The sequence below is a fragment of the Pestalotiopsis fici genome, assembly GCF_000516985.1.
Source record: "Pestalotiopsis fici W106-1 unplaced genomic scaffold PFICI_Scf_2, whole genome shotgun sequence".
Classification (NCBI taxonomy): domain Eukaryota; kingdom Fungi; phylum Ascomycota; class Sordariomycetes; order Amphisphaeriales; family Sporocadaceae; genus Pestalotiopsis; species Pestalotiopsis fici.
Window position 1 is genome coordinate 5,274,118 of NW_006917092.1, and position 14,203 is coordinate 5,288,320.

The following is a 14,203-nucleotide window of genomic DNA, read 5'->3' on the forward strand; positions in this document are numbered from 1 at the left end:
ATAGCAATAGAATCAAGGAAGTTATTGTACAGTGAGCAACACTTGTCGTCGTTGAAAACAAAGTTGCCGAATGATATGTGCAAGTCGAGAGTACGAAACGATGTGGCGTTTGCTATCAATGACGCTTTATCATTGATACTACCCAGGGACCTGAGGTGGCGCTAAACGAGCACCTAGGTTCAACGTGTCTATGATATACCTACATTGCATCATGTAGCTGGCATCAGCAGCACATGTGCATCAGACATTGATCAACAACGGCTGACTAGGCTATCAACCTACATTTTCACGTGGCGCATTTGAAATCAGCCCGTTTGCAGAGGGTCTCATGTCCGGATGTGCCGTAGATAAAGTACGAAGTAGCTTTGAGGGGTCAACAAGAGATGATGTATGTGGAGAATATTGAAATCGTAGCGTACCGTCCCTTTAGGTTAAATCCGATCTTGGAATTCGACTGTGGTTCATGTTCAATTGAGACCTGCAGTGCTTAAGCGCCCGTCAGCCACATGAGGAGTTGAGAGTGTCATCTTTTCATGTGCTCGCTCCTATTTTCTCGTCCCGTCACTGGATCCCCCATATTTGTTCTGTAGGATCACCGAAGGAATTTTGTGTTCTTGTAATAGGTCATGCCTGTAGGTCAGCTCCATTTGCATCTTGACCGCTAATCATTATTGGCATTGCCTTGTTCATTTTTTTTGTTATTTCCCATTGAATTTGGGCAGAAATCAAATCTGATTTTCAACAAGATCTGCTGGGATGTACCCCGTATCCCCTTAAGAGATTGTTTAGAGGTCCATCCCCATGATGTCCCATCTTACCTTAGCCCCAGTGTCCCAATCGTTAATCGTTTAAGACCCCTGTCCCTACATAACACTACCTACACGACTGACCCGAGACACCATACAATAATAGGGTGCAGTAGCAGTAGGTAGCTTCCTTTGTCTTGGAACGTCATTCACCTACCTACCGCCTAAACCCCAAACTCTCCAAACCATCCCCCCCAGAATAGACGACTGTCCCCGGCTGAGTTTCCTTCCTTCTTTATTCTACGACATACCTCTAGGGGATCAATCTCAACCCCGAAATCAGGGGGCAGGCCACTCAGTACCGATATGCGACCGGCATAGGCAATGATTGACTAGGTTAGAGAGCAACAAGCCACATGCGACTTCGTCCAAACAACCCACCATCGTAGCAAAGAGCTTCGCCATGTCAGATCCAACCACCGCAGAAAGGGCGCCGCCAACGCCCTCAGCGCCCAACATTCCTACTCAGGCCTCGCGACACGGGAATCCCCTGATCTCTGTCCTCCTCAACGAAGCTGGTCTAGACTCCCCGACCTTTCGCAGCAATGCCCTACACTTCGCCGAGCAGGTCGACGCCATTGAGCGCTGGCTCGAGGGCTACTCGCGCACCGCCGCCAGGTTGTCACACGACATGCTGGGCCTCGAGGCCGTCGTCAATGATTACCTCGCCAAGGTCATCCCACCACAGAATGTCGTCTCCCTCGATCATGACTATACCGCCCTGGCCCTGAAGAGGATATCCGAAGGTAGTCGGGAATGGTGGACACATATTTTGGGCCTCGCCAAGAAGATGGACACGATGAGCGCCGAGCCGATACGAAACTTTCTACAGAATGATCTACGGACCTTCAAGGAGACGAGACGAAACCTCGACCAGACCCAAAAAACCTTTGATTCTACCCTCGCCCGGTACCTGGGGTTGAGCAAAGCAAAGGAGCCGAGCGCAATCAGGGAGGAAGCATTCAGCGTATATGAGACTAGAAAGGCCTACCTTAAGGCATCCATGGACTTTTGTCAGATGGCGCCGCAATTGAGGTTTACGCTCGACAAATTACTGGTTCGAGTCTCGACCGACATTTGGCGCGAGATGAAGAGGTCCAAGGATACGGCAGGGAGCTTTGGCAAATGGGGCCAGCAGATGGATCGCGTCAGGGGCTGGTCGAAAGAAATGGAGTTGACAGAGTCAACCTTCAAGCGTGAACTCCAAGCAGCAAGGCGCGAGGTTGGCGAGAGCTCGGTTGTAGCTTTCAAGCCATCACGAGAACTTGATGCATACAGCGCCAGCACAGTACCATTCCTGGGTTCCAAGGGCCCTTTAAGTGTCAACACCGACGAGAAGGCTGGCGTCTACTCTGAAAAGCAAGGCTGGCTCTACCTCAGGACTATGACGGGCAAGCCAGTGCGCACTACTTGGATTCGCAGGTGGTATTATTGCCGCGATGGCATCTTTGGCTGGCTAGTGAGCGGACCACAAGGTGTCTTGACTGGAGATGAGATTGGTGTCCTGCTTTGCAACGCAAAGCCTGCCATCAGCGAAGAGCGCCGTTTCTGCTTCGAGGTCAAGACCAAGAATCAAACTCTTATGCTGCAAGCTGAAACTCAATCAGAGCTCATGGGGTGGCTAGAGGTATTTGAAGTGGCCAAGAAGAAGGCATTCGAGGCAAGCGTTGGACGGGATACATCCTCCTTGCCTGGTGGTGTTGATCCTGCCTTTGCCATTACTCCTCCCTCGATGCCCGAATTTTCCGCCAAAACAATGGACGCGCAGCTCGGGCTAGAAGAACCTGGACCAGCCTTTGAGAAGACCAACACGCTGCCAATCCCTGGCCAAGAGAACAGCGGCATCCCTCGGGCTAGCTTTGATGTCATCTCAAGCGGTCCAAGGCGTTCGGCAACGGCGCTAGGCCGTGAAGAAGGAGAGAGTGGGCGCGATCATGCTGCCAGGATAATGCAAAAGCTTGACTTGCATCGCAAAGCCAACTTCTCCTCGACCACAGACGTCAGTGCGGGTATGCCATCACCCGGTCCGTCTGGTGGTATTGCGAGTCTCATTTCTGCCAGTCATGGTCTCTTGCCTGGGTATCCCTCACCCATTATAGGCCAAATGGCGTCGAGGCCGCAGCAGCAACAGCAACAGCAAACACCCACATTATCAGGTCCAGAGCCACAGGCAGGCAGTCTCGCGCCCGCCACTCTGGCAAGTCCGCCAGCACCCACGAGTCTTAGTAAGACTGCGGTTGTATATAGCAGTGACCGCACTCTGACCAATGATACGGGCCCGGGTCTTCCCACTGCCATCATGGCCAACTACTGGGGAAGCAATGCATGGGCTCAAGAATACGCCCCGAAGCCAGTCAAGACGGAATTCAACCCCGATGATCCCTTTGGACCCAACTCGCCGTCGATCAAAATGACCATGACCAACGAGCTTGGCGAGCTCAAAGCCTCTACTCCGACTCACAAGAAGGCCATTAGCATGGACGCCAAGATTTTGCATCCTGCAAACATCAAGGAAAAGTCCACGCAGGAGCAATTCCCTCCTGGCTATCCTCTAGAACTCAAGACGAATACTGCACAATTCAGGCTTGTTTTCCCAAATGTTCCATTGGATGAGAAACTAGTCCTGGTTTTCAGAGCGTCCTGGACCACGAGCACTTCTGAGCGAAGCCGAGATTCGCCTGGAATGGCTGGCAATGGGCGTATCTACGTTACACCTGATAACATGTACTTCTACGGACATCAGATGGGACTTGTGGTAGCCTATGCTATCCCTCTGGACACCATTACAGAAGTGACGGCTGCACCAGGAAGGGACTGCGATTTCATCTTTCTGCATCTGAACCAAGATGCACCTGATGTTCAGTACAGCAGGATATCCATCAAGACGTTTTTGGAGGATATGGACCTCCTTCACGCCCGTCTGAATTTGCTAGTCGACGACTTGCAGGCAGAAGAGCCCATGGAGGTCATGGATCTCATCAAGGCCTTGATCAACTTTGAGAACGAAGAGTATGATAGGAGAAGCCCGAGCGCCGGAAGCTGGGAAGAGGTCTCGGCCAACACGCCTGTTGACAATAACACCTTGGCCGGGCGGGCTGTAAGTCCCAGAGCAGATTTGTACGCAAAATCTCGTGCTCGTGGTGCCATGCGCAAACCTGCACCCAAGCTTCAGTTGCCAGCGCATCCCGTGCACTACGAGCCTGAAGATATGCAGAGAAAAGTGGCTGAGCGCACCTTTGAGATCAGCGCCAAGGCCTGTTTCCACGTCTTGTTTGGAGACAAGAGTTTTGTCTTTCCCAAACTCTATTTTGAGCGAAGAGCAAAGCAAATTGCTCAAGGCCCTTGGACAGTGGGTGACGCAGGGCGTCTGCAGCGATTGTTCAACTTCAAAGTCAAGTACGGCACAATGTTCGGTCAAGCTCGCGAGGAAGACATCACGGATCAGCAGACTGTTGAAGTATTCAGCGACCACGTTACGTACGTTGTCACTCATGTCAAGACACCCTGGCATCTTCCGCACGCGGGAGCCTTCAAGCTGGTGACCAAGATTGTCATTACACACATTGCAAAATCAAAGTGCAAGCTCGCCATCTTCACCAAGGTGGCATGGTCAAAGGCTGTCCTGTCCAAGAACATTGTCGAGCGTCAGGCGCTTGATGATGCCGACATGGACGCCGAGGAGTTGGCAGAGGTGGCCACTGACCAGGTCCGCAAGATTGGACCGCACAGTCGCACGAAGCGAGCGATTCAAATCTATGGCAATATCGGCCAGCAGACACAAGTAGTGCTCTTTTCACCAGCGGACACTGAAAAGACAAGGAAGACACACATCCGGCCCCACAGCCTTACTTCCATGCTTTTCGATACTGTCAGATCCTTTGCGGAATCTGCACTCACCTCAATTATCATGTTTGCATTTGCTGGACTGAAGAAACTCTGGGACGTGGTGACTGCGCAGCGTATTCTCCTCGCTGTCCTGGCATTCAGCTTCATAGTCAACATTGTGTTTTCGTCTCAAGGTGCTTCGACATGGTGGAGCGAGCGCAAGGCAGCAGGCTTCATGCAACGACTGGGAGTAGGACCAAACGTCATGATGAGCAAGGCCATTTACCTGAGGGACTTGGATGAGGCGGCCCGTTTCTCTTCGCTGGATAATTCGTGGCCCGCCGAGGACAGCTCTTGCTACGCCACATTCCAGTCAATTGCAAACAGTACCGATATCGATGCTCCATACGAAGGTGCGGGGGCTACATTGTCGTCCGCCTCCAGCCGTGCGACGGCAAGGAGACTGAGACGCTCGAGACAGCGTCTCGGTACTTACCGCCACGATCTGCTTGTCGCCATGCGCATGGTCAATAGCGTCGAGCGGGAAATGATCCAGGGCGAGTGGGAGAACTGGCTGATTGACGAGAACTACCGGTGTGAACAGGTGGCGGGTGTCTTGAGGCTGTGGAACACGACGGCTTCCGACGATAAGACGGCGGGCAAGGGAGGCTCCGTGGTGGCAGTGGATAGTGAGCTGCAGCAAAAGATTCTTCAAGAAAAGGATGAGCGCAAAAAGGAGACATTGATGAGTTGGTATACAGATTACTGCGGCAGCTGCAAACAGGATAAGGATGATTTGATGAGGGATAGGGAACGTCTTAGCCTGGCTTAGAAGGATAACCGCCCCAGCCGATAGATGGATAGCTGTTTATAATGATAGTGTTTTTGAATCAGAGAAATGAATGGTCGAGAAGATGTCTGTCCTTTGCGGCTTGGTAAATCAATTTTCGTCATCTCCTGGCCTTCGCTTGTGCCGTCCAGGATTGGTCGTTATACTTATACACTAGAAAATAGTCGTTCTTTATATGATCGGCACGATTGCGCCAAAGTTTATTCGAATTGTCTCGGATGTATAATAAATCACTTTGTAGAACAGGAAGATGTAGCTCGCAAGTCTCAAGTATAACTTAGTTGAGACCTGATTATAAGGATAAGACCGTATCGGCCATGCTTCTTTTACTTTTGCTGTTTGCGTGCGGACAGTATACCCTTTGTGAGGGTCAAAATTGCCGTGAAGGGAAGGGGAGTTGCCTTGTCTTAGCGTTTCAACCACAAATACTATTTGGCTTTTGCGCTTAATGCTTTTTTGCGCCGGGGCGATTGCCGGTTCAGGGCAAGTGCTCTGTTGGAACTAAAATTGCAGTGAAAGAAAGTTGGGTACAATACAAGATGACATCCTTAGCAGATGCGGAAAGAGGGGTGATTATACCCTTTGTGAGGATTAAAATTGCAGTGAAGGAAGCTACATGAGGACTTCTTGCGGCTCTGCTGTCAACTGGACCCTCAAGAAATTATCTATCTTTCCAAGATGTACATCTGTGGTCTATAGAGCAGTGACAGGTACACTTTGCGGGAGTTGAAATCACAGTGAAAGTCAAAGTGAACCCACAGCAGATCCACAATAAGTATCCTCGTGCCCTCTCGACGGACACATATGCCAGAGGTTTGTTATCCTCTTTGTGGGGGTAAAGTTTCAGTGAAGCCGATGCGTTAGGAGAGAGATTGAACGATGGCCCCTGGGCGGGGGGAGGATGGGGGAGTTGTCATGCCCTATGTGAGGGTAAAAATTGCAGTGAAGCGCAAAAACGTGGCAAAAATCGATTCACTATGTAGCGTTCTAGACTCCTGCAGCCAGGACAATGAAGTGCCCGGTGAATTGGTCCCTGATTCCACTCCGTCAACCGCTAATCATGGCCATGATCCACTACCATGGCCTTACAGGGAGTACGACAGGTGAGGTCTGGATGAATATCACGGATGGGGTGGTGCGAGCTGGACAAGAGGTTGCTGCCTGGATGAGCAAGGGAGAGGGTTCGTCTGCCCTTTTGTGAGGTATGAAAATTTGGTGAATAGCCAGCTGCAAAAGTAACTAAGTACTTAAGCTACGTACATCGGTGTCTTGACGCAAAACTGCGGTGGAAGCTTAATGGGAGACTCACCTAAACGAAAAACATGGGAAGGGATCGTGAGGCTGCAGTAAAGGCCATTGCCGGACATAATTGGCACCATCGCATCAACCCTCACATCATCCGAAGCCTTATCCCTCTACGCACATATACGTACCTGCACAACCATATTTTCAGTGCAATTTCAGAGCCGAAATGAGTGACCCTTTGTCAGTGTTAAGTTGCAGTGAATCAATGTGACGTTTGCCGCTCGAGACGCTCAAGCAGGGAAGATTCAGCTTCACCCGATATTGGTATAGAAGTTGGACTAAAGGTTGTTGCCTGGGCGGGGGAAGTATGGGGATGTTTGTCATGTCCTTTGTGAGAATTCAAATTGCAGTGAAAACCCACTCGACGGACATACATGCCAGGGGTTTGTTATCCTCTTTGTGAGGGTTAAAATTGCAGTGAAACAACCCGGGTGATCAATCGTTGCCCGGGCGCGCGGGTGCGGTACGTACATGTTGGGTACTTGAGTACTTGTTGCGGCTCTGCTGTGGATCCTTAGGATAATAAAATTTAATTCACATTCTCAAGGTACACGTTACTATAAATCTGCAGCCAAAGCTTGATTGGAATCATCTGGCTGAGTGAGGGAGAGAAGGAGCGGGCTGCGAACTTTTTGTGACGGCGACAATGTGTGCATCCGGATAGACACGCATGTATCTAAGACGGATTGTGCCCAGGTTATGGTTGGGAAGGGAGACTTTTGCCAGAGGACGTAACGAATCTGCATAGATAAGTGAAGACGGAGCGGAAAATTAGGTTATTGAGTATGTACTAGAAATTCCATATTCTAAAACAGTGAGAAGATAAACTTGTTCGCTAAGCAATGTCAATCTGTATACAGCTGAGGTTATGTATATATTAAATTTGCTTTGTTTAGACAAGAAATGCGATTCTATGCTTTGCTGATACTGCTGAGTATTAAAAGCAAATATGGTATATAGACCTTGCTTGATCTTGTATAATTTACAGTATTTACCAAAATGACCTGATTTCCGCGCCTCATGGGATACCCTTTGAGAGGACTAAAATTGCAGTGCAACTTTGCGGGGACGGAGGTTGGCGGCAACGATCCCAGAGACTTCTGCCAAGCTTGTGTATTTGGGCTTGATTGGGAATCTTCAACTCCACAGTCATACATGCGAGGGGTTCATTATCCCCTTGGTGAGGATTAAAATTGCAGTGAAGTGTGCGATACGTACCTATTTGGGTACTTGAGTACTTGTTGCGGCTCTGCGTGGATCCCAAAGAAAACATTCACGTTCCCAAGGTATTTATTCGTGGTTTATAGAGCACTGACAGGCACCCTCTGCGGGTGTTGAAATCGCAGTGAAGTCGATTACGCGTAATGTAGCCCCTGCTTCCTGTGCTTTTGTTTGTCGTTGCCAGGTTCATCTAAATCAATTATTCCACTATATTTATTCGAGGGCATGTCCAAAAAGTCGACTTTGGGGCTGCTCATCGACAAATTAAAGACAATATTGCGTGAAATATTGATCATATATCGGGACGAATCAGCTTACCGGAGCTAGAAACATGAATTTGCTATACATTCGCGGACAATGGTTTACAAAAACGAATTGAGTTGGGTATGGAAGATGATTGAAGATCATAACGAAGATGTTACGATTTGTGGTCTGTTAAGTATTTAGCAATAAATTGATCGTAAATCATTTCTGCATTTATTAGGATTTCTCTCTTGTGTACCACATTGCCATGTCAATGACTTACCAGCACTTTTTCGAAACCTGAGATCGAAAATATTGGAGGTGCCAAATATGAACCTAGTCAAGAGACATGCTCAATCTCGATTGCGTACACTGGCCAGGGTTTTCCCCAAAAGGTCGAGGCGAAGATACCATTACATACAACGTGAAGTTATACAACGATAGAGTGGGTCTCACCAGCTACCTCTACCAACACAACTGGTGCATACTCCATGATATGATCAACATCAATGCTGCTTGTATTATAAACCCGCCATTAACTGGCCGAGAATAATTCTCATCCTGCATCATTTTACATGAGATTCATACTCAATTTTATCACATAAAGTTTCACGCTCTTGAGCGCAATCATCATCCACTTCGATGGCTACCTTGGAGACACCGTCAACGCCCGGCCGTCTCGAGACTCTGCCAACTGTAGTCTTGGATTTCATATGCGAGATATTGGCGGATTGTGACTCGAGACGGCGGAGTCTGTTTGCTTTCTCGCTGGTCAATAAACGCTGCTGTGCCGTTGCTGACAGGCAGCGATTTGAGCGGATTCAATGCAAAGTGCGGGGCAGCTCAGAACTGCGTGAGGATATTGAAAGATGGACCAGCCTGCTCGAGACATCACAGCAATTTCGCCATGTCCGCAAGGTCAAGGTCATTGGCTTCATGCCACCCGACAGCCTGGAAACTGAGGAAGACTGGGTTGTATCGCTCAAGGTCGCCGTCGAGAGATCCGCGAGATACGACCGTGAGGAGCGGGCAGGCGAAGGCTCTGATCATGATGGGTTCTTTGATCCGCCCGTAGAGCCTGTCATGGTCGACGTCGCAGAGTCGCATTTGGACACTCAAGAAGCCAAGAAACAACACAATGAAGCGTGGCAGCCTTTTGCCGACTTTATATCCAGACTCCCAGCGCTCAGGGACCTTGTGTACTCGTGTGCCGACCAAGTCCCGCCATGTCTCCTCGCAGCGTTGCATCAGCATCATCCCCAAAGCCGACTCCATGTGCACACATTTGCTCTTCGCAGCCTTCTTCAGAAGCATGATGAGATACGTGACATTGACTTGGACGAATACGCGCTCATCACATCCCCATGTCTGTATAGCGTTTTGCTATACACTTCGCGAGGGTATATTACGACTGGTCATGTCAACTACAACCACGAGGCGCTATTTGCCATGGCTTCAGGAGTATCCCCAGGGCTGAGGCATGTTCGCACAAACACCATTCAAGCTGGCAACTCACCAGCGTTGTTGAGAGCCGCGAGAGCACCCCGCCCAGAGTGGCGCGGCTTCTTCATGAACAATAATGGCACGACGTATGCCAAAGGACAGCTCGAGAGCATCTCCATCATCGGCCAAGGCAGCTCGGTCAACCTTGGTGTTGCGGCATGGGCACGTATTACTGACTTTCGCAAGCTGCGTTCGCTCGAACACGCAACGCACGAATCCACAACAGATGATTTGAACATGTTGGTGCTCATGGCTTCCAACGGCCAACTCGGGCAGCTCCGGAAACTGTCCCTGCAGCTCAACGCCAGCCAGCATGTGTATCCTTACATGGAAGCAAATTTGGCCGTCTTGCTAGAGCATCTGCCGCCGTTGGAGGAGCTCAGCATCACCGGACCTCATGGGCCAATGTCCTTGTCTGCCATTACTCGGCACCAGGGCGCGTCCCTGCAAAAGTTGAAGCTCGTACCGGACCAAAGCACGACGGCGGGCGTTTCCACGTTGGCAGTGGTGGACTCGAGCCATCTGGTCAACCAGCTTCAGCGATACTGCCCCAATCTCCGCCAACTCGAGCTCATGCTGCCGCGCTCCAAGGGTGACGAGCGCGAGGTGGCGTTATATCAGGCTCTGGGGAAATTCAAGTCTCTGACGCATCTCACCATTTTGCTGGATTGTTGTTACCAGCAATGGATGAATCTGCATTCCATCCCGCCATCGCGCGAGCTTATCCGCGACATTTTCATCAATGCCACCGTGGATGCCGCGCTGGCCCGTTCCATTTTCAACTTCATTTGCACGGCCGATCCCTCTGCGCCATCTCCACTGCGTGTCATGAGATCAAGTGTCCTTTGGTGCGACTACGCTGATATATTTGGTGATAGCGCAATTTACAACCTCTTGTCTTGGGTGGGTCGTAGCTGGCTTTGTCAGAGATATCCACGTCTTGACCAGACTGGAGAGATTACTGTGGACGAGATCCAGCGGAGTCATAGATATGAACAAATCGATATCACCAGCGACGAATGGGACGACTTTTCACATGGGTCAGAGTTGAAACAAATCTGGAGGGAACTTTGGCCGGAAAAGACAGATATCAGGGTTACTGATTGTACCAGTTTTCCACTGATGAATGCTTCTGGCTGATTCTGCGTCGTGGCTTGATCGTCACCACATGGCATAAAAGCGCTATTTTCTATCTATTAAAGGAGCCAAAAGCCGTTGATATATCAGCGTGTACTGCATTGAGTCGAGTCATGCCGTTTAATATTCTTTTTTGTCATTGTCCTTTCGATTATAAGACGGCTTGCGATATAAGTACTGGGTATTGATATACAGTGCTTGGTTTGCCTCTTGAGGAAACTTAGTCAATTTTCGGAAGAAGTTTCGCAGTAAAGTCAGCCACAAGCCTAGCAAGTAGCGCATGGTACTGGAATCTTGTTCACGCGCCATCGATGTACTCTTTGCAAACCACTCTCGGAACTCCACCCAGCTTGGATCAGCATTGTCTATATACTCGACACGAAACTCCTGAGCACTCTGATGCTCCCGCTCACTTTGTCAATCTTCGCAGATAAAGAGGATTCACACACCATGTAGACCTTTTCTATGGGTCAATACTCACTGCTTCCCGAGTATCACAGGTGGCGCGGAGGTATGTGAATGAGCTCAATGTATGCGGAAAAACGAAAGGTATCTCGCTTGCTCTTTCGGTTGAAGTAGTACTGCCTGAATTACCAATAACGCAGCACTTTTCAAAGAAAAAGTACCATGCGTTTTAAATGCTCTCTAGATGCATCACATGTGGACCGAGTTCAAGCAGCGAAACTGGACTTAGGTATGGATGCAAAGGTGCATTACACCATCAAACTTTTGACAGCATAGATAGTAGCTTTTGTAAATTGAGTTCACGACATATATAACTAATCAACAGATGTTGCAGTGGCGATCAAACAATACCAAGGCTATTAAAGGCCAACAATCTGCCAAGACTCTGTCATTTTCTTACTTCCATCCGCACCAAACAGTTTACCAGCATGTTTGATTGTGATGTCCCGCCAAGATGCGTAGTTCTGATTATCGCGGTTGTTGAACATCGGGTCAGTTAAGGATTGATACCAGATTTGACCAACATTCTCCCACGTCTTCCCACCGAATTTGTGAGCCGCTTGAAAGAACGCATGGTTCCCAATTCCTGCGAAGAAGTGGCTATTCCACTGAAATTCGAAGCACATCGTGTTCTTATCCCACTTTTTGGGAAACTGATCAGCGTCCGTTGCAGACTTGGGTAAGTCGAAAGAGCGCAAACAGTTGGTCGTATAATTATTCTTGGCCACAGTATCGTCACTCCACCAACCAGGAGCAATCTGCCAGTTGCCAGTCTTGACGGTCTGGTCCTGAGAGAAGTGCTTGACCATGATACCAAAACAATCAGCAATGTGTTCGTTCAAGGTCTGTGCCTCCATATTGCGTCCTTGGTTCCAAGTGTACCACATCCCCCCGGGACCCATCTGCTCCATGGTCTTTTCATCCTTGGACATCAAGTTTTCCATTCGTCTTTTGAAGGCAGGATCAACATCACTGTCATTCACCCAAGGTTTGCTGAACTGGCCCTGCTGTGCTGGGTCAAGGCCAGGGACTGTCGCTGAAATGACACCATGAGTGAGCTCGTGGCCGATGACGTCGATACCACAGCTGGAAAGTGGGCTCGTCGTTCGTCCATCGTCAGTGGCGTACCGCCCGCCGTCACCGATGAGGATTTGCTTGAGGTCTCCGTTCCAAGCTGCGTCGCCCTTATCCTTGCCATAATGGATAGATGCACGAAGCTCTAGGCCATTGTTGTCGAGAGAGTTGCGGGAAAACTTCTCCTTGAACAATTTCCAGGTCCAAGCGAAGCTTTTGTGGCATTTGTCGTAAGCAACGTCGTCCACCGACTTTGTGGTGCTCTTGGAGCTGGCGACGAGGTTGCCTGGCAGTGTCTTCTCACTGCCAAGCTTATTGTCCATGGTGTAGATGCTCCAGGTGAAGTCTACGTTGTTGGTGCTTGGTGGCTCGACAACGACATCGCTGATAGCCTCACTCGAGGGCGCAAGAACAACCCGGCGCTGAAGATGTAAGGTAGCATTGCTTTTGAACTGCTCAGGTAGGCTATCATTGTCTGCAATAGCCTGCAAATGTTGTTCTGGTGTGATGGGACACATATTCAATGAATGGGTGATAATGGTAATTGGAATGCTCAACGGTGCAATTTGATTGTGCAGGAGTAACTGAGTGGGCGTATTGGGTCATTCTTATATATACGTTTGCAGACGGCATATCCCGACACGATAGGTGCTCGTGATAGCATTGACTTCCCATGGCAGGGCAGTCCGTTACCTTCCAAGCAACATATGCGGACTAACCAATGTCATTTCTGACTAATATGAAAAGCCCGATAAAACCTATTTCAATTCGAGTTTCAGTCTTTGGGGGGAAGACTTGAGGCAGGTCAAGCTACAAAGATGCTTAGCCGCCGCTTCGTGTTCAGCTTGAAGTTTCTTGGAATGCGCCGTCCTGAACATATAGAGGCTGAGGGCTTTTATAGTTACTTAGTTGAGAATACATCTCGACTTGTGCATATTTAGCGAGGGTTGAAGCAAAGACACATGCTTCACGGCGAAGATGGTCCGTGGATGTGCAGCGTATAAAATGCAAAATGCTCTTTGTTCAATCAAAGTTCAGCTCTTTACGAGGAATGGCCTAGAGCACGATAGTGTTTCCGCCAACTACGCTTTGCCTAGTCTCATCAATGATTGGCGAGGTCAGTAATAGGTGAAAGGTGAATCTATACCTAGCCTGAGGAGAAAGTTTCACAATCCGCTACAGCAGAGTAAAATTAAGGCCAGAATAGGGGAAAGCAAGAATAATTAAATTTGCGCAGTAGTATAGTTCAACCTAGAGCTAGACGTAGGTATAGCTCAATAGCTCAAAAGCAGCATTGCCTGATATTCTCCTCGATGGCTGTGACATGCACACGATGTTGCGAAGCGATTATGAATTCCGGCAGACGGCAGAGCAGGGTGAAGTATATCCAAAGCAGCTACAGCCGAAGATTTAGACTGCATGGCGGTTGACATCCGTTGCATGTGCACTGCACTGAGTAGGGGAGGCAACATCTTCCCTCCATTTTACACCTTGAGGTGCAACTATTCAAAGCTTGATGAGGTTTAGCTACGAACGAAAATTTCATGTCTTTCATATCTGGTCCTCCCATTTCGTTTGCATTGCCTTGGCGTTTTGGCCATCATCCCCTGCATTCTGTTTGTCACAATCGGCGTGGTTCCAGCAGCATGCAAACGGGATTGGGATCTGTGGACTCGCAATTGAGCGAAACCATGGCGGCTGTGCAAGGGATAAACTTGAGTCACTTGACTGGTCCCCAGATCTCTTGCAGGCAACCTCTGGCGCCGTCCCTTCG

General features: G+C 49.3%; 3 protein-coding genes across 3 annotated transcripts; 2 read left to right on the plus strand and 1 right to left on the minus strand.

Annotated features, from left to right (window-relative positions):
• Nucleotides 1–1,209: 1,209 nt before the first annotated feature.
• PFICI_03787 (uncharacterized protein) lies at nt 1,210–5,463 on the plus strand (the record flags this gene model as incomplete). The annotated part of the gene is made up of 1 exon (XM_007832368.1): nt 1,210–5,463. The coding sequence occupies one exon, from the start codon at nt 1,210–1,212 to the stop codon at nt 5,461–5,463; it is 4,254 nt and encodes a 1,417-aa protein (XP_007830559.1).
• A 3,429-nt stretch (nt 5,464–8,892) lies between these two features.
• Nucleotides 8,893–10,893, plus strand: PFICI_03788 (uncharacterized protein; the record flags this gene model as incomplete). The annotated part of the gene is made up of 1 exon (XM_007832369.1): nt 8,893–10,893. The coding sequence occupies one exon, from the start codon at nt 8,893–8,895 to the stop codon at nt 10,891–10,893; it is 2,001 nt and encodes a 666-aa protein (XP_007830560.1).
• Nucleotides 10,894–11,714: 821 nt separating this feature from the next.
• On the minus strand, nt 11,715–12,947 carry PFICI_03789 (uncharacterized protein; the record flags this gene model as incomplete). The annotated part of the gene is made up of 1 exon (XM_007832370.1): nt 11,715–12,947. One exon carries the CDS (start codon nt 12,945–12,947, stop codon nt 11,715–11,717), a length of 1,233 nt encoding a protein of 410 aa, XP_007830561.1.
• Nucleotides 12,948–14,203: the final 1,256 nt, after the last annotated feature.